General features: G+C 43.0%; 1 protein-coding gene across 1 annotated transcript in view; it reads right to left on the minus strand.

Annotated features, from left to right (window-relative positions):
• Window positions 1–14183, minus strand: part of ADAMTS18 (ADAM metallopeptidase with thrombospondin type 1 motif 18) — a 101244-nt gene extending 87061 nt beyond the window's left edge. The window contains exons 1-2 of the mRNA XM_039503619.1: window positions 13721–14183; window positions 11541–11857 (exon numbers count right to left, since the gene is read on the minus strand). Of these exons, the coding sequence (XP_039359553.1) occupies window positions 11541–11857; window positions 13721–14117 (714 nt within the window). The 5' untranslated portion in view covers window positions 14118–14183. The remainder of the gene's footprint in view (window positions 1–11540; window positions 11858–13720) is intronic.
• Between the last annotated feature and the right edge of the window lie 6147 nt (window positions 14184–20330).

A 20330-nucleotide genomic window follows, 5' to 3' on the forward strand; every position in this document is an offset into this window, starting at 1 on the left:
CCTTATAGATGAACATTATAAAAGAAAAAATAACTTACAGGATGAGGAAAAACAATTGTGAATCACAAGATAGGGCAATAATTGTTTCCAGCAGAAGCCATTCAAGATTCCCTTCTTTGATCTGATTGGCTTGCATTTCTCCAGCCCTCAATATTAATAACTTCTAAGGAGGTTACTAACTTGTTACAGATATGTTACAACTACTTATGCTAAACCAGGGGTTCTCAAACTGGGGGTCAGGACCTCTGAGGGGGTCACACGGTTATTATATTGGGGGCTACGAGCTGTCAGCCTCCAACCCAAACCCCACTTTGCCTCCAGCATTTATAATGGTGTTAAATATATAAAAACGTGTTTTAAATTTATCAGGGGGGTCGCGCTCAGAGGCTTGCTAAGGGGTCACCAGTGCAAAAGTTTGAGAAACACTGTGCTAAACAATCTATTCCATCTTCTATTTAGCTGTGACACTCTGTGTATGTTTCCTAGACCTGAAGAATGGCTCTGTTTAAGCTCGAACACTTCTTTCTCTCACCAACAGGAGCTGGTCGAATAAAAGATATTACCTCATCCACCTTGTCTCTCTAATATCCTGGGGCCAACACAGCTACAATACTGCTCACGATGTTACATGACTTTTTCCAAACAACAATATGCCAGGATTACCTTCTTAGATAACACATCTAATTCATAGGCATGTATTGAGGCTTAATTAATTTGTTTATAAATTGCTGTGAGATTCCCATTTAACAAACACTCTATTAATGCAAAGTAGTATGATTTCAAGCTTCCTTAAATTTCTACATCTAAATTTTCAAAAAAGCTCTACTGTTTGAAACAAAAATAATTTTGCTTTCATCAGCCCATCACATAGCTGGTCAAATCACTGTCAGTGCAAATCAATGGGAAATGCCTTTAGCACATCGTAATTTATGCTAGACCTGCCGCAACAGAATTTGGATTGAAATGGGATAAGAAAAGGCAAGAAAGAACCAAAGCTCCTGCTCCTAGTGACATAATCAGAAAGACAGAGGGAAACCTTGGTTGTAATGTATTTATCCAAAAAAGTTCAAGTCAGATTCAGGGTTTTATTTAAAGGGGCACTGTCAACTAGACTCAGACTTTAAGGTCAGAAGGGACCATTATGATCATCTAGTCTGACCTCCTGCACAACGCAGGCCACAGAATCTCACTTACCCACTCCTGTAACAAAACCCTGATCTATGTCTGAGTTTCTGAAGTCCTCAACTTGTGGTTTAAAGACTTCAAGGTGCAGAGAATCCTCCAGGACGCAGGGGCGGCTCTAGGATTTCCGCCACCCCAAGCACGGCGGCACACCACGGGGGGCGCTCTAGCAGTTGCCGATCCCGCGGCTCCGGTGGACCTCCCGCAGACGTGCCTATGGAGGGTCCGCTGGCCCCGCGGCTCCGGTGGACCTCCCGCAGGTATGCCTGCGGATGCTCCACCGGAGCCGCAGGACCAGCAGACCTTCCGCAGGCATGCCTGTGGGAGGTCCGCTGGAGCCGCCTGCCGCCCTCCCGCTGGGACGCTACCCCAAGTGCGCGCTTGGCGTGCTGGGGTCTGGAGCCGGCCCTGCCAGGAAGTGACCCATGCCCCACACTGCAGAGGAAGGTGAAAAAACCCCAGGGCCTCTGCCAATCTGCCCTGGAGGAAAATTCCTTCTGAACCCCAAATATGGCGATCAGCTAAACCCTGAGCACGTGGACAAGAGTCACCAGCCAGACACCCAGGAAAGAATTATCTGTAGTAACTCAGATCCCACCCTATCTAGGGTCTCATCACAGGCCATTGGGCATATTTACCGCTAATAGTCAAAGATCAATTAATTGCCAAAATTAGGCTATCCCATCATACCATCCCCTCCATAAACTTATCAAGCTAAGTTTTGAAGCCAGATATGTATTTTGCCTTCACTGCTCCCCTTGTAAGGTTATTCCAGAACTTCACTCCCTCTGATGGTTAGACTTCAAATTAGACCAAGGTTTCTAAACTTCCTAATGGCCAGTTTATATCCATTTGCTCTTGTGTTCACATTGGTACTGAGCTTAAATAATTCCTCTCCCTCCCTGGTATTTATCCCTCCTATATATCTATAGAGGGCAATCATATCTCCCCTCAGCCTTCTTTTGGTTAGGCTAAACAAGCCAAGCTCTTTGAGTCTCCTTTCATAAGACAGGTTTTCCATTCCTCGGATCATCGTAGTAGCCCTTCTCTGTACCTGTTCCAGTTTGAATTCATCCTTCTTAAACATGGGAGACCAGAACACAATATTCCAGATGAGGTCTCACACCTCCTTATCTCTACTGGAAATACCTCACCTGATGCATCCCAAGACCACATTAGCTTTTTTCACAGCAATATCACATTGGCGGCTCATAGTCATCCTGTGATCAACCAATACTCCGAGGTCCTTCTCCTCTGTTACTTCCAAGTGATGCTTCCCCAGTTTATAACAAAAATTCTTGTTATTAATCCCTAAATGCATGACCTTGCACTTTTCACTATTAAATTTCATCCTATTACTATTACTCCAGTTTACAAGGTCATCCAGATCTTCCTGTAGGATCTCTCTCTGTATTGGCAATACCTCCCAGCTTCGTGTCATCCACAAACTTTATTAGCACATTCCCACTTTTTGTGCCAAGGTCAGTAATAAAAAAAACCAATACATGAGGAACTCCGCTAGTAACCTCCTTCCAGCCTAACAGTTCACCTTTCAGTACAACCTGTTGTAGTCTCCCCTTTAACAAGTTCTTTATCCACCTTTCAATTTCCATATTGATCCCCATCTTTTCCAATTTAGCTAATAATTCCCCATGTGGAACCGTATCAAATGCCTTACTGAAATCGAGGTAAATTAGATCCACCCTGTTTCCTTTGTCTAAAATCTGTTATCTTCTCACAACAAGGAGATCAGGTTCGTTTGGCACAATCTACCTTTTGTAAAACCATGTTGTATTTTGTCCCAATTACCATTGACCTCAATGTCCTTAACTACTTTCTCCTTCAAATTTTTTTCCCCCAAGACCTTGCATACCACAGATGTCAAACTAACAGGCCTGTAGTTACCTGGATCACATTTTTTTTTCCTTTCTTAAAAATAGGAACTCCAGTCATACAGTACAACCCCTGATTTTACAGATTCATTAAAAATTCTTGCTAATGGGCTTGCAATTTCATGTGCCAGTTCCTTTCATATTCTTGGATGAAGATTATCTGGGCCCCCCGATTTAGCCCCATTAAGATACTCAAGTTTGGCTTCTACCTCAGATGTGGTAATATCTACCTCCATATCCTCATTCCCATTTGTCATACTGCCATTATCCCTAAGCTCCTCATTAGCGTCATTAAAGACTGGGGCAAAGTATTTGTTTAGATATTGAGCCCTGCCTAAATTATCCTTAACCTCCACTCCATCCTCAGTGTTCAGCAGTCCCACTTCTTCTTTCTTTATTTTCTTCTTATTTATATGGCTATAGAACCTTTTACTATTGGTTTCCTTCCCTTTGCGAGGTCCAACTCTACATGGCTTTTGGCCTCTCTCACTTTATCCCTACATGTTCTGACCTCAATAAGGTAGCTTTCCTTTCTGATCCCTCCCATGTTCCACTCCTTGTAGGCCTTCTGCTTTTTCTTAATCACCTCTCTGAGATGCTTGCTCATTCAGCTTGGTCTACGACTCCTGCTTATGAGTTTTTCCCCCTTTCTTGGGATGCAGGCTTCTGATAGTTTCTGCAACCTTGACTCCTCTGCCTTTAGAGCCACAAGTTTTCAGTCCAACCCACATCCCTAACTAATATCCTTTACAAAATTAAATTAGCCCTTTTGAAATCAAAAACCCTAGTCACAGATCTATTTTTGTTTCCTTCCATTTGTTTTCTTTTTGATTCCTTCCATTTAGTTTGAATTGAATTAGCTCATGATTGCTCGAACCAAGGGTGTCCCCTACAACCATTTCTTCTATGAGGTCCTCACTACTCACCAAAACCAAATCTAAAATAACATCCCCTCTTGTTGGTTCAGCAACTACTTGGTGAAGGAATCCATCAGCTATTGCATCCAGGAAAATCTGATCCCTATTTTTACTATTAGGGCTTGTTCTCCGGTCTATATCTGGGAAGTTAAAATCTCCCATGATCAGGGGTGAAAGTGAGAACGCACCTGGCCCATACCCAGCCCACATTTAAAGTGCTGCCGCAGCAGCACTTTAATGTCCCTGCTCCTTTTGCCTCCCGTCGGGGCCCTGCTGATAGGGTCCATACCGGCAGAGGCACCGACAGGGGAGGTAAAAGGGGCAGGGACATTAAAGCATAAGGATGGTCCTTTGCCGCAGCAGCGCTTTAATGTTGCTGCACCCCCCACTGTTGGCGGGGGCAGGGGAGGGTGCAGCAACGCTAAAGTGCTGCTGCAGCAAAGAATCCTGCAGCGCTTTAATGTCCCTGCCTCTTCCCCACCCCCACCCCGGCTGCTGACAGGCAGGGGGGCAAAGGGAGCAGCTGCCTAGGGCCGGCGATTTAAGAGAGTCCGGGGCTCCAGATGCCGCTACTCCAGCGGTGGCGTCCAGAGCTCAGGGCCCTTTAAATCAACACGGGAGCCCTGGGCGGCATGGGCCAAGGGCTGGCTGGTGGATGCTGACCCCCACTCTTGCCCCTTCCACACAAGGCCCTGCCCCTTCCGGGGGCCAGAGCCGCCCCCCCATACCAGTAAGTGTCCTCAGTTACTTTCAACCCTGCCTGTGATCACACAATTCCCATTAGTATTTACTTAGTTAAAAACATTAAAGAGGTCTCTATCCATATCCAGATCAGATCCCGGCAGTCTATAGCACACCCCAAGCCCAAGCCCAGGGGAGGTTCTAGTAGACGGAGCTCTCCCAATCCAAAATATAATGGGTCAGATCTTCATATGATGGCAATGGGCAGAGCTCCACAGGGTGGTTGTGTTAGCACCTGACGAGTTGTTGAGCCTATGCCCCCGGATGGGCCAGCCAATGCAAGTGAAAAGTGCCACTTTACTCAAGTTAAGGGTCTTTGTGTGTATGGGACTCAAGTTGGGGCCCCACTGAAGTTAATTCTGTAGCGAACACAAGCTCCACTTCAGTGGAGCGATATCAATTTGCACCAGCTGAGGATGTGGCCCAACAATAAAAGAAATGTCTTGCAATTATGAAAAACAAATGTATTGAAAATAGATTTATTTTTTTTATTTAAACAATCCCCTGAGAAGTTGTGAATGGAAACGCCAGCAACATTGTGTTTACCCATGAGAATCAGAAAGTGAAATTAAATATAAACAGTGTTGAAATGACTTAGTATGTTGTTTACTCTTGCTACTGAATGCAATGGAAGTAGCAAACAATGAGCCTAAACCATGGCAAATCAATCAAGTGTTTCAAATTCTGCCAGATGTGTGACTAGCAGCACAGATAAGGAAATCTACAGCACCTTTGGGACTATGCAGATTTACACCTGCTGGGCATCTGTCCCAAGATTTATCCTGACAATGTCCGGACACTGCAGATTTCAAACAAATCTTATGAATAATAATAAATAATAATAATAATAATAATAAATCATTTAACACTATTTAGATAGTGTCTAGATGCCCCAATCATGAACAGTGTTTAGTGCTGTCCACACAACAAGACAGTTTCTGTTCCAAAGAGCTTACCAACAATGCATAGCTTTGAATGATGTATCCAAAGATTTTATGGCAATGATAAATATTTCTTAAACATAAATTATGACTAAGACTACAAGAAATAAATCCCCCAAAGGACTGGATGACTCAGGGAGTTGGTAATGAACTGTCAATCACAGCACAGACTGGATATGCCCTCCCTTGGGTGGCGTATACGAAACCAAGTCATGGTCTCAGTTCAATTAAAGTGTCCAAATCACAAAAACCTAGCATTATAATTGATGAATTGGCTTAACAAAGAGGTTAAGGAATTAATACCTTTGGGAAAACAATTGCCCTCTTATGCCTTGGGAAGGGCTACCTCCAAGGCCAGGCCTGAGACACCACTAAATCTGTTTAATTAAGTGGACTGTGTCACAGAGCAGAACCAATGCTCTGTCATGATTCCAATACGCTGCTGCAGAAAATGCACCACAGTGTGTCATTTACACAGCCCTCGGGGTGGGAATGGGTGACAGGGGCGACTTAAACAACAGTTTCCCAGGCTGTCATTGTGTTTTGAGGAAATAGACAGCTTTATTCTCTGGTTCTGTTAATCTGGCTCCTTCTCAAGCACTAAATTCACTGTTTGAAAGTGGGAAAAATGAAATCCTGTATAGGTCAATTATTGGTGTGAGTGGTAGAAATTGCCACTTAAAAAAAACAACAACAGTGTTTAATTTTTTCTGAAAATCTAATACAATAAGAGCAGATAAAAACATCTCCCAAGTCTCAGGAGCAATGGATAATAAAAGCTATAGTCCAAGTAAAAAAAAAAATCAGTTTAAAATAAAAATCCTTATTTACATCAAAGATATCCCGTCTTTAGGAGGTCAAGTCTCTGTCCAGAGAGATCATTCTTTCCTGACCTTTAATATGGTATTTTAGTGTAATCTCCCTTGAAATTAGCTAGGAAAACTGTGGGAACAAAGTTGCACGGGAAGTCTTTGATACAGCTAGCGAAACACTGTTGTTTTGTGGCTAGACAGAGAAACTGATCCATATAAACCCCCTTCACATATTCTGAAGTAATGATAAATCAAGACTGAGGGCCAGACTCTTGAAGGGAGTGCTGCTTCCTGATCCTGAAACTGGTTATAATGTGTCCCTGGTGTAACTCAGAACAGCCTAAGGGTTTCTCTAAAATTACACTGGTTACCCCCAATGGATCAGGGATTGCTGGAAGCTCAGTGCACTCCAGCTGTGGCCTCTCCCTGCCCCAACACGCCTCCTACATTCGGGGAGCTTAAGGGGAATTGGCACAGAAGTTACTTATGCCTGCTCTACACCCATGTAGGAGAAGCTGCAGCTGATTTCCATTCGCTGGGCCATTTCTGCAGTACAAAAGGTAGTGGAGAAAGGATATGGCCCAGAGGGCTAAATTGTTGCTATAAGCATGAGTCCTCTGACTTGTGCCACGTTCAAGGACCACTCTGTCCGTGTAGAGCCCTATGTAGAGTCTGCACCTACTCAACTGGAACTTCATGGAGAATTGTGCCATATTCATGTACAATGACACCAGTAACCCAGCCACTGTGCGCCCAACCGTGAAGGCACAGTATGCATTTTGCCCTCCTGCCCTCTGAGGGCAGATCACTACCCCAACCCTAAGTCTCAATTACTTTTGTTATAAGCACCGTGAAAGCAGTAGAAGAATCAGAGTGCCTTATCCTGGACTGTTGAAATCAGTGGGTGCAGGGTCGAGCACACAGAGATGGAAAAGGCCAGTTACTGGCCCAGACATCGAGCCCCCTCGGCCCTGCAGTGCACTGTCTAGTGATCTGCCTAGTGCAATTTTAATGTCTCCAAGGATGCGGCTTCTATTCATGGTCAGGAAGATTTCCCTGAAAAATGAAAATTTCTTTCCTTCTCTTTCATGGTATTATAGCATAGGATGAATTCAGGAAGACATTGTACATTTCAAGCACAGTTCAAATTGTTCATGTTGCTCTGGTATAACGAAGAAATAATTATAGTATCTGCTACTGACTCGTGGATAGTCAAATCCTCAGTTCCTTGCTCAGTTTCTAATCATCCAAAACTCCTACTGGACCAAATTCTGTCTTTTTGCACCTGCATAAGCCTAAAGCAACTTCATGCAATCAACAGTTAATTTCAATGTACACCAGCGTAAGTGAGAGCAGAATTTGGCCCATTGATTTCACTGGCAGTTTGACTGAGTAAGTACCATGGGATTTGTCTCAGTATATTTAATTGGACGTAAAATGCAACCGTTACCAGTAACAGGTGTTGTTGGAGTCACGTCAATAATGCTAATATGGGGTGCAACTGAATGACTGAGAAGAACAAGTGCATGACTCTCCCTGAGAGCCTCTTTGGTGGCCAGACTGCACTGAGAAGCTTTAATTTTGTGGCTTCATTGATACCGTGAACTAAGTCCTGCCCTCAGACATGCACACACAACTCCCACTGAATTAATACATCTCCTGTTTATCTCTCAGTGCTACAACCAACCCTTTTATTCACAGACTCCTCTGACAGCTCAGTGATTGTAACATGATTCATCCTTTCCTCCTTGTTCTCCTCCCTTGACTAGACACCAGCGAACACAACAGAACTTGAGACAAGAGAAAGAGGCCCCTCGTAATGAAAGATTCAATCACATCTTACCAAAAACAAAGGAGGGCACTGGCTAATGCATGAAGCTCGCTCTTCGCTGCCCTAATTGACATATGTAAATAAAAGGGAGAGAAAGGCATACATTCAGCTCTGGCGTAAGCAGGTGCAACTCCTCTGGCCTCAGTGACGTCACACTTGCTTAGTGCTGAATTTGGCCCAAGGGTAGGGTCCTGATCCAAAGCCCACTGAAGTCAAAGGCAGCTTACAAACAAGTACACATAATTTGTATATACACAATGGGGAGCAAAGGGGGAGGATTAAAGACAGGGTGATGTCATCAGAGTGCTGGGCAAAGCTGGAGAGAGACAGAGAGAGAGTGTGTGTGTGAGTGTGTGCACGCGTGAGCCCACGCATAAGGTTGATGGGAGCAATGTGGGTATTAGGGAGGTCAAAGAGGAAGACGTTAGGAACATAGATGTTTCCATCTTTTCAAATAAAAGTCATCAGCCAAATTTTGCCCTCTGTCACATCCACATACCCAAGTTGACTTTAATACAGCAGGCAAAATTTGGTCACAGTCTACAAACAACATGAAAAAATATGTGGGTCTACTATTCTATTACTTGCTAAGCTATATGCCAAGGTTTCATTGAGGCACATATAGTTCAATGTAAACTTCTCTTAGCATGTCTACAGCAACAGATCCTTGCTCCTTTTTACTGTTCGACTAGGGTCACTCAACCTAACAGTCCATTGCCACTCCGCAGGCAATGGCACATAACAGACAACTGAATGACTGAATACTGTAGGTCATCCACAAAATTAGATCAAAGAGTCCCTGTAGTCTATTGAAATGCAATTGCTTCCAAATCACATTGTGGTGTTCCAGGCTTGAAAGAATGGGTCACTGCAGTTTTATTGTAGGGAAGCTACTGCTAATGAAAGGAACAATGGAAAGATTAGTGCTACCAACCATATAGAAGAAACACCACTTTCGGTTTAATTGCAGTGAACAAAGCAAATAGGAAAGAAGGGCAACCAAGTGACAAAAGTAGTTGGTGCAAAGAGGATATGGAGGCTATTCACGAGGTAGCCTTGATCACAGCACAGCGTCCAGACTTAACGTATGATTACTGAATTTGGATCGCAATCAAAGATTTTGGTGTTTTCATTACAGACAGATGATGGCATATTTCTAAGCCAAGCAGCCCAGTAAACTCAGGAACTGAGAATTTTGTTGATTATTTTTACTAATCATTTGTTGTGTAGAAGTTGTTATATGGTTGGGGGGAAAAAGCATGGTTGCACTTTTTATAACATGTTAGGAGTAGGTTATGAGTGAAGATGAATTACAATTGTCAGTTTAAAACATCTGTTATTAGGGCAAATCTAGTGAACCTTGTAATTCAGAAAAATAATGGACAGGACTGGAGACAGCCTGGTACTGGAAAGCACCTCATGCTCTGCCGAAATAAATCGATTCAATCACAATATTCACTCCCTTCTGTTCAAATTCTGGGTCTCTCCTAAGCAAAGACTGCCAGTCATGACACTTTGTACAGCGAGACAGTGGTATAAGACCAAAGGTCTATTTCAGACTAAGTTAAGATTGCTAAATTCAGTTTCCCTGTGATTTAAGGCAGACTTGAACCCTGGTTCTCCAGACAAGAATCAACACATTGCAACATTATTCTGCATAGTTCTAATAATGCATTTGTTAAATACAAAGCCTACCCAATGTAACAATGTAATAACAAAATGTAATAACTGTCAGTGATATGGTATCTACCTCAGAGGAACCACAAACATGATGGGACGTGAAAATGGTTTACAAACAAATATAAAGAAAGTTGGTGATCACAGAAATAAAGTCACTCTAATAGAACAAAACCAACACCCCAGTCATTGTTGATATCATCAGCACTACAAACATAACAAAAAAAACAAAAAAAACTTCATTCCAACTCCCAGCACCTGCAGCAAAAGCCCCTGTCCCAACGGCTTGGATGACATACAGGATGCTAACTTCTTTTAGTAGCTGTTACTAACAAAGAAAAAGCAACATGGCATTCAAAGTATAATCCAGCCCATTTCAAGCAGCACTCAACAACATCCTACAGCTCTTCCTTATGGACCAACCATTTCCAGGGAGCTGAATACGAAAATGCAAAAAGTATTTATTTAAAATGAAACTGTATTTATTTTCAAGGTAAATGAATGTTTTCAGTGCATCTTTCTTCTGTCTTGTCATACAGTAATGACTGTCATATATCCAACTATCCTCACAATGAAGGAATTGGAGATTCACTCAATACCTCATCTGGACTTCAGATCTTAACTGACCTCATAAGCCATGTATCCCCTCATATACTCTAATGCCATGAATCCTATTGCTTCAATCCAACTATTTACCACAGTGCACACCAGTCATTTTTTCTAGGAGGATTGCATGGAAAGCAAGACCTTTATCCTAGGACATAACAAGAGCTATTTAACTCTGTTTGTTCTTTTGCATTATACCAATGAATCAATGAAGACTTCCTTAGAGGTAAAACAATGTAGAATGTAGTCTAAAGAAAAGTAAGATTTTTTTCATCATTTTGGAAAACACAGTGGTAACCAGCAAATACTGCAAGCAAAATACACTCAGAACAGGGTTCACCAATTAAGACTGTTTAATCAATGAAGGCTAAAACTTTCATAAGAAGTATAAGGGAGCTAAGCACCCAACTCCTACTGGATTTCAATGAGAGTTGGGTGCCAGATTTTTCCCTCAAGTACCTGACAATCCTAGACATAATGTTTATTTTTTTCTCATAATTTTATGGCCTGATCTTGCAAATTTTACTGCATAAGGAGTCCAAAGACAGAAGCAAGAATACGGACTACTCACAAATTCAAGAAGGGCATTTACCTTATCAGAGCAATTAGACACTATATATAGCTATCATGCAGGCTCTGAGAATGGATGAAAATTCTCCTGGATTTATTACACACATCTGCCATCAAACTTTTTTTCTTAAAAATTGTGACCCCCAAAAAAACACCAGTAGTGTGACAAAGACAGAGTTTATCATCTATCATTAAAGCTCTCTTGTTAAACGTGATGATGCTAGTTCAGCTAATGATGTTAGGAAAATCTGCAAAATGGTCCATGGCATGAAAAATATCCTGTATGTTTCAGGAATCTGATAACTTAATGAAAATAAGTATTTTCTGCATATGAAAATCTAACGCTAAATTTGCTTTAACGAAACACTTACCAAGCCTACACATGTAGATATTGCTACTGAAGAGGTGTTATCGTTCCTTATAAATCCCTGATAGAAACACCGCTCAACTTCACGTTCCTGAGAATCTGTGACTCCATCTTTCCCAAGTACCTGAACAATAAAGTTGTTGCTAAATATGGTAGAAGGTTTAAGTTCTAAGTGCAGTTCCTGTCCAAATGCTGAAAATTTGTAGTGCAAGGAACTCTTTGAACTTTGAGTTGATCTCTTTTTCCTAATGCTGTGCAAAACATCATGTGAGATGTACGATCCACTGGAATCCACTTCGACAGGTGTCACAAATATGTAATCTGTAATGGCAAAATGTTGACTATCAGCCTTTGTATTCAATGAATAAAGCGTATGTCATTTTTTAACACAGCGCTAATTTATGCAGCAGATTTTCACTGTGGCATGAAGTTTCCTCATTTAGGGCATGGCACCAAGGATCCAAAGGCTACATGTATCTAACACATGCATAAATTCATCGAAAGCAACTCCAAGCTGTTCCGTGTAAGTCACACAGACTCTAATACAGTGTTTGTTTCCTTTCTGCCCCGCTGAGAGGGACAGACTATCATAGCTGTGAACTTTCCCACAGTCACTCTTGTGAAGACATTTGTCATCACCAGCAAGTCTATAGATTGTCCCCCTCCCCCTATATTAATTGCTGTCACATGGGAAGAGTGGGTTTTTGTATGTAGTTATTTTTTTCCAAGAGTGTAGCAAATATTATAGCCTTGGTATTGATTTAACAGATGTTGTAGAATTGTTCATTTGTTAAGCTGGATTAAAGGATTAATTTATTAATTCCTTAACAGAGTCAGACCTCATCTCTTTGTAGTGTCTTGATTAGACTAGGTTTCAAATCGTAACTGACCTTCAGCAGAAAGAGATTACATGCTACCTCATAACGTTTATTCAGTCATTGCTAGCTGAATGTCACAGTGTCTTTGTTTATCAGTTGTTTTGGCTAAATTATGTGAAAGAAATTCTGTGCATATCTGGGAGAAGAAAAATACGATCAACTCAAAATATCTGGAGAGGAGAAGAATACAGAGCCTGATTCAGTGAGGTGTTTAAGCATGTGCCTAACTTTAAACACATGAGTAGTCCCATTGATCTACTCACAGGGTGATGACTACTTACATCCTTAAAGTGAGGTACATACTTAAGTTCTTTGCTGAATCAGGACCGCAGGTATTCCTGCAAGTGACAGCATGGTTTACATTAAAACACTATATTAAGTAGCCTACTTCCTAGCACTGCTTACCTTTTGATGTGTATCTTGGTCAGAATGCCTAAAGATATCCATATCTTTGATAATAAAACGTTTTTTCTTAAAATGAAATATATCCTTATAAAAAACAATATTATATTCTTATATAGTAGCTGATGTTGCATACTATTAATCTCCTTGCCTTGAACTGATTTTATTGGGTGCATATTACACTGAAAACGTAGCCAGTGATAGGTTTCTTTTTGCTCTAGACAGTGGAAACACTACATCAAGGGCTTTCACTTTCCTTAAGTGGTGTTAATCAATGGCAGAAGCTCAGGATACTAAGCAGGCTGGTGGCCAAAAATGCAAGCAGCTGGTGGAAGAAGGGAATCCCCCAGCAGACATGGGTTGCAGCAGTATTTTCCCTTCCTGAAACCTGTGAGCATTGCACTGTACTTATCACTCTCAGCAAGTGCAAATATACAAAGAGGGAGACTGCAAGCTTCCAAAAGGTAACAACATCAAAACACTATTTTTTGCCACCTGGGAACAACAACAACAAAATAATCCTGTTTATACAAGTTCCCCCTCCCCCTTCCTAGATTGCTACAATCCCTTATCTTTGGTTGCATGGCTTATTTCCCCCTGGTTTTCTATTATTTTTTTCCATAACTGAATGGCAATTTTGTTTCTTTGCCATTTTTTAAATTTTCCTGGCATTTAAAAATAGTCTCTTTTGTTATTGTTAATTGTTCAGCGTGTGCCCTATTTATTTTGCCCATGCCCCAGAGATACGAAATCTGCATGTAGGCTCACAGCAGCGTGCCTGGGTTCAGTTTATATTCATTGAAAAGAAGGACCAGCGTTGGTGGGTTAGGCTGGATGTTCCGTTTCACAAAGAAGCTTGCATGCACTTTTAAAACACTGTATAGATATAGATATATACACAAACCATGATTCAGTCCATTGAGGCTGCTGCTGCTGCTGTCACTGGTTAAAGCTGCTGCAAAAGAGACGCAACAGAGGCAGCACAACTGAAGGGTCTGCAAGAGAGAGAGAAAAAAAGAGAAAAGGGGGTATTGGGCGCGAGTCACTGGACAAGGGAGAAGGCACCAGGCGCGGCATGGACGCACTCCAGGCGACTGCAAAAGAAAGGGCTCTCGACCTGCCTTTGCAATGCCTCCAAGCCACAGGAGGGTCAGGAATTGCATGGAGCTGCTGTTGAGAACCGCCACAGGTAACGTCCACACGCAGAGCAGGAGCCAGTCCATGATCCTCCGGGCACCTCGCATGTTACCTGCTCCCACAGACCCCCAGCAGGAGCGGCCGGGTCTCCCGCATGGTCCCATGGGCGCTCAGCCCCGCCTCGCTCGCCGCGGAGCCGCCGCCTGCCCCGGGGCGGAGGCTCCCATGGAGAGGCGCGCAGGTAGCCGCGGCCGGCGCGCAGGGTTTAAATTGCTGCCGACAAATGACAGCCCCGGCTCCGCTCAGCCCCTCACCCGCCGGGCCGGGTGGGCGCGGGAGGGGGAGCGCGGGCGCGGACCAATCCGGAGGCAGCAGCAGCCGCCGAGCGAGCCTCCCTTCCCGGCTGCGGGAGCCGCGTGTGCTTCGAGCTGCCGGGGTGAGGGGGAGGGGCGATGCCCCGGACACCTGGGTTCCGCTGGAGTCTGGCACTGACCTGCTGGGTGACCCTTTCGGCAACTCACTGAGGGGTGGAAAATTTTAGTTCTGGCATAAGCAGGACCCCCCCACCCCCCACTGATTTTCAGTGGGGCCGGGAGTGGGAGCTAGCCTGGATCCTTACCTGTGCCATGCCAGCTTACCCCACTGTGCCCCCACCAAACACACCCTGAGAGCCACAGGCAGAGCAGCCTACACAAGTGCGAGGCACGATTATCCCTACACCCAGTGCAAATCCCAGAATGTCTTTTGGTTCTGTATTTGTACAGCACCTAGCACAATGTGGGTGCTGGGGCTCGCAGGGGCTAGGGTAATACAACCTTCTCAGCCTTACAGTTAGTTATGATTTGTAACTGGGCTATTCCTTATCAGCATTAGCACAAATATTTCTAATTATTTCCAAATTTAAAAAAAAAAGCCAGGGGATGGGGGAGATCACTGAGCTGGGATTGTGCACAAGCACATGGTTAACTTGCCTGGTTTAGGAGAAAGAGCACAGTAATAACAATCCAGCTTCTGAGTCTCATTCATTTGGAGAGCAAATACCCTTATTTTTCATTCATTGGATTATATGGCGGGGGGGAGAGAAATATAGCCACAACAGGAGTATTGAAAAGGACTGTAATGTTGAATGCTGATTTCCATAAAGAAGCTGACTTCCGTACTTGATACAAAACTCGTTTATGATGTGTTTGGCTGCACTTTGAGAAGCATCTCTCATCTCATGACTTTCCTTTTGTGCTGGATGGTTTTCCAATGTGTATCTCACTGGGACATCCAAAATCTCACTCAAGCCCTGTTCAAAGATCACATTCTGAGAATAAACAGTTGGTAGTTTGTGCCAAACCTAGAGGAGGAGCTGTTCAGGTTGGCACACAGGCTAGGGAGCAACATGGAGTCTGAGGTGAGTGTTGGCAGTACACCAATACATAGTAAGGAGAAAACTCACATCTGAGAAGACATGCCTTTTATCTACCTCTTCACCAGAGCTTTCTTTGTAATTGGTTGGACACAGAGACCAGGGGGCTATCCCTAACTCTTTCCTGTCTATAAACATTACATAACTCCCCAGCCAGGGAATGTAATTTCCCCTTCACCTCTCTATATTTCCCAGTGGTTTGCATTATCACCTTGCTAAATATATTATCACACAGTCTTTTCTTCTGTCTGAACCTTCAAGATCTTTCTGTGATTCCCGCTGGGAACATTCAAAAGAAATCATTGGATGCAAGTTTTCCATGGCCCCAGTTCAGAAATTCACTTAAAAAACATGCTTAAGTGCCTTGCAGAATTGGGGCCTATAGAAGAAGATATACATTTGTCCAGTTATGTACAACTGTCCATTTACCTACTGTGTCTTCCGGCTGTACAGGTGTGTTTGATTGTTTTCAGTAGGTTGTGCTGCTGTGAATTTCATTCATTTTATTTAAAGAGTTAAAAATACAATACTTGCAGCAGGCAGGGGAATTGATAAAAACCTATAACCACTAGTGCTATGTGCAAGATCTTTGCCCCATTGAAGTTTTGCCATTTATATATATGGTGACAGGATTTCACCTTGGGGATTTAGCACATTCAGTTTGTAATAGTAATAAAAGAAGAGAACTGATTCAATCCTTGTGTGACTGTATGTACAATTTTCCCAAATAGTAGGAATTAGGGCAAACAGAATTACCATATAATAAGGTAGAGAAGAAAAACTTCACACTGTGACTCAAGGTAGCAAAATGATGCACCTTGCTCAACCTACATCTTTCTGGGATCATGAAATTAAGGACACATACCAGTTTCATTTTGTAAAGGGACTGCCCAATGCACAGGAATCACACACTACTGCAGGTTGAGAACACGCTGCTTTATTGAACTACAAACATCCACTAACTAAACAGGAAGTTCAAATAAGGGAAGGGTGGAGCATGTCTCCAACATGTAATATACTTCGTAACTCAGTTAACCCCTTGATGATCACTACACTTTTGCACTGACTATTCAGTAATTTTCAACTCATATCGTCAACCCATATCCTCCCCATATCTGAATTATGTGCGGTGTACTCTGCTATAATCGGTTATTGAACTTGTTACTCTGTTTAAGCAGCTGGTGTGCTGTTACCACTACTTTTCATGCTGCCTGGTTTTGTCTCGTTATTACCTTGCTTTCCCCCTGGCTATTTGTTCTCTTCACCTGTTGTCTCTTGTCTCTTATTTAGATTGTAAGTGCTTTTGGGGCTGGAACTCTCTTTTGTTGCCTGTGTGTACAATGACCTCTAGGCACTACAACAATACAAATAACAATATCCTCCTTGGGCCATGCTTAATTTGTGCCAGGGCTGTCCAGGGCTGAGCCTCAGCACTTCTAGGCTTGCTGCATCAGTTATGAATGTAAAAAATTGCTTGAGCTCCTATACCTCTTTCATTACACATTAAACGCTGTCCTTGGGGTACATTTTGTCACAAGGATACAGCCCATAATGAAGAGTGTTGTTGGAACATACCATGGTTCAGGGGATCACAATTCTTCCTGGTTCTGGGGAGCAGTAGTTTACTGATGGCCTATGCCAGCTGTCAGTGACTACTGCACTCCCACATCAGCTGCTCTGGCCAACAACTTGTGGAGGTTAGAGCCAAGCTTCCACCACGCCCCGTGGGCTCTCCATCTATTTGCTTTGGGCACGTGCAAGAGGGTACCTACCTACGTGTACTAGAGGTAGGCAGATAATGGATTTTCCATCCCACAAAAAAAAAATCACATTTGTGGGAAAACAATTGTCCCAGATTAAAAGTTGAGATGAAAAAAAAAGGTGTGAAAAAGTTAAAAGAAATAATTTTGTGTAAATCAAAACATTTCATTTCAATAAATGTGAAATGTTTCATGTTGACCCTTTTTACTTTTTAATTTTATATATATAAAAGAAGAGAACTGATTAGTATACACACTAATATAAAATATAATAAACTTTACCATGAAAAGTCACTTAAAAATTAAAAACTTTTGATTCTGAAAATGTCAAAACAAGTTATTTTGACATTCAAAAAGTACATTTTTTCTAAATGCAATTTCATCCGAATCAGCGCAATTTCATGAAAAATTTTGGTTTTGTCAAAAGGGAATTTTCCCACAGAAAACTGTTTTGATGAAATTTTTTTAATTTGCTCTTCTGTCTACTCTTGCACCCTCACACCCAATACCTTGGGTAGCCAGTGCAGAGATGTAAGGGGATTCTTACTCATAAATATTTTCTTGTGTACAAAGGCAGTTCAAGTCACCATCTAGTCCCTTTGGTTGGTTTGTTTTAAATGATTGGTTCTTTTTTCCTCATTTTTAAATATTCCTTTTTCTTGACTTTTTTCTTATTTAACACTTCCCCTAAGAATCCATGAGTGCTAGCAGTCGGGCAATGATAGCAGGCTGTAAATACATTCAGAACTCACATTAACAGGAGCAGGACTGACAAGCATGCAGAACAAATATGCCCTGACTATAAGTGCCATTGTGTTTGCTTTGGCTTCTTTGTTAGAGAACATTCTTTATCATACAACACATTTGTTGCCACTGAGTGGAGCTGAGTGATAATTCATAGCTACACATTATTTTACAGTCTTAGCCTCTTCCTCTTTCAGCAGTTTATCTAGGAGTTTGATTTTTTTTTTCATATGTGTATTTGTTGTTCAGAATCTGTCTGGATTACTTTTACCATTAATTTTTGTTCTTCTTGTTTGTGATTAGTTTGAAGTGATGAAATTTGAAAATGGGGCAGTGATGGCTACTTATGATTGGACACGTAAGTCACATAGTATTGTTTCTGTTTCCTGAAGGGAGGACTGTAACTATTAGAATTAGAGCAAAGACTGGCATTTGCTAATTCAGCATTTGTTTTCTGCAAATTTTACTTACAATCAGTAAAAGCAGCAAAGAATCCTGTGGCACCTTATAGACTAACAGACGTTCTGCAGCATGAGCTTTCGTGGGTGAATACCCACTTCTTCACTTGCATCTGAAGAAGTGGGTATTCACCCACGAAAGCTCATGCTGCAGAACGTCTGTTAGTCTATAAGGTGCCACAGGATTCTTTGTTGCTTTTACAGATCCAGACTAACACGGCTACCCCTCTGATACTTGACTTACAATCCATGATAATTCCCTACTAGGAAAAAGATTGTCTGGAATATTCCTGGTAGTCAAACACAACCAGGGCATGAGCAATGAGAAAGCAAGTGGGCTTTGTATTCAAAAGGGCAATGTACTGGGTGAACTTTCTGAGGTGCTCTCCCAGCTGTTTCTCTAAGAGCTCTTTGAGCTTGATGCTTCAGGGCTTGGGGCATTTCATGAAGTGCTGAGCACTCTTTGGCTCCAGCCTCCTGCAGAATCAAGCCCTTTGCACAGAGCAACGTGTTAGTCAAGACCCTCCTAGACATCCTGGAAAGTGAAGACTTTGAAAAGTATTCTCTTGATAATCAATTCATGGATTAATAGCTTTTAAAGCCAGAAGGGACCATTCTGATAATCTGGTCTGACCTCCAGCATAACACAGGACAGAGAATTTCACCCAGGAGTGCGGGGAGGAGAACTGACCCTGGGAACTTTTATGAGGGGAAAAGCGTGTGATATAGAGTGTACAAACCCCACACTGGCCAGGGAAGGGTTAATGAGATGCTCTGGGCTCAATTAGCCCCATCCTGCTTCCTCTGCAAGAGCTGTCAGGCTTGGAGGGGGCATTAAAAGAAGCGAGCCAGCTCAGTCGAGAGGAGGCTGTGAGGGAAAGCAGATTTCTTGTTCTAGCTCACTGAAAGAAGGCCTGGCTGGGGCCAGGACCCAGCCAAAGACTGCTAGATCAAGGGTTCTCAGCCTTTTTCGGTTTTCCTGCAAATCAAAGCCAGGGCCAGCATTACGGGGTAGCAAGCAGAGCAATTGCTCTGGGTCCCATGCCACAGGGGGCCCCGTGAAGCTAAGCTGCTCAGGCTTCGGCTTCAGCACTGGGTGGTGGACCTTGGGGCCCTGGGCTTCAGCCCCATGTGGTTGAGCTTTAGCTTTCTGTCCTGGGCCCCAGGAAGTCTAATGTCAGCCCTGCTTGGCAGACCCCATTAAACCTGTTCGCGGCCCTCCAGGTAGCCCCGGACCCTTGATTGAGAATCACTGTGCTAGATGTCAGAGCCTCCCTGAGGGAAGGTGGGATTATTGTGTTTACTCTGTTACTTAAGACTATTGTGTTCCTTTTTTGACCTGGGGTATTTTTTCTGCCTGGGACCTGCTGCTGGTCTGAATGGGATTACTGCAGTCAATGCTCTTCCTTGCCCCCACCCCCCCACCAACAGGGATGACCACCCTCAATAAACCTCTGCTGGGCTGCCTCCGGAGTCCTTGTAGTGATGTGTCACAAACTCTGAAGAGACACAGTCACAGTCACACACTACAGCTAATCACAATCCTTTGCCCTTCTGTAGCACCCTTCATCCAAGAATCTCAAGCAAATTGTGAACTTTATGTAGTTTATTCACACAAAACTGCTGCAAGGCAGGTAAATATTATTCGACTCCAGCAACAGATGAGTAAGATGAGGCGCACAGAGGTGAAAGGAAAGCTACACAGGGCTGTAACGCTAGTGCCAGGAATACAGTCAGTGTTACCTAAGGCCATTTCATACCACACTTTAAAGGCAGGAGACCAGATGCTCAATGGATATAAATCAATGTAGCTCCATTGTTGTGCTGATTTATACCCGCTGAGGATCTGGCCTAGGGCATCTTCCATTGGGGAATGTCCCCAGAATAAGGGTGTTCCCCCACCAGCAGAGAGACAAAGATGCTGGCCTACCTCTCAGCCCCAGACATAGAGGGCACACACTAGATATGAAGGGGGTGTGGCTGGAGCATGCTGCATTTTGG

The sequence above is a fragment of the Mauremys reevesii genome, linkage group 16 (assembly GCF_016161935.1).
Source record: "Mauremys reevesii isolate NIE-2019 linkage group 16, ASM1616193v1, whole genome shotgun sequence".
Lineage (NCBI taxonomy): Eukaryota > Metazoa > Chordata > Testudines > Geoemydidae > Mauremys > Mauremys reevesii.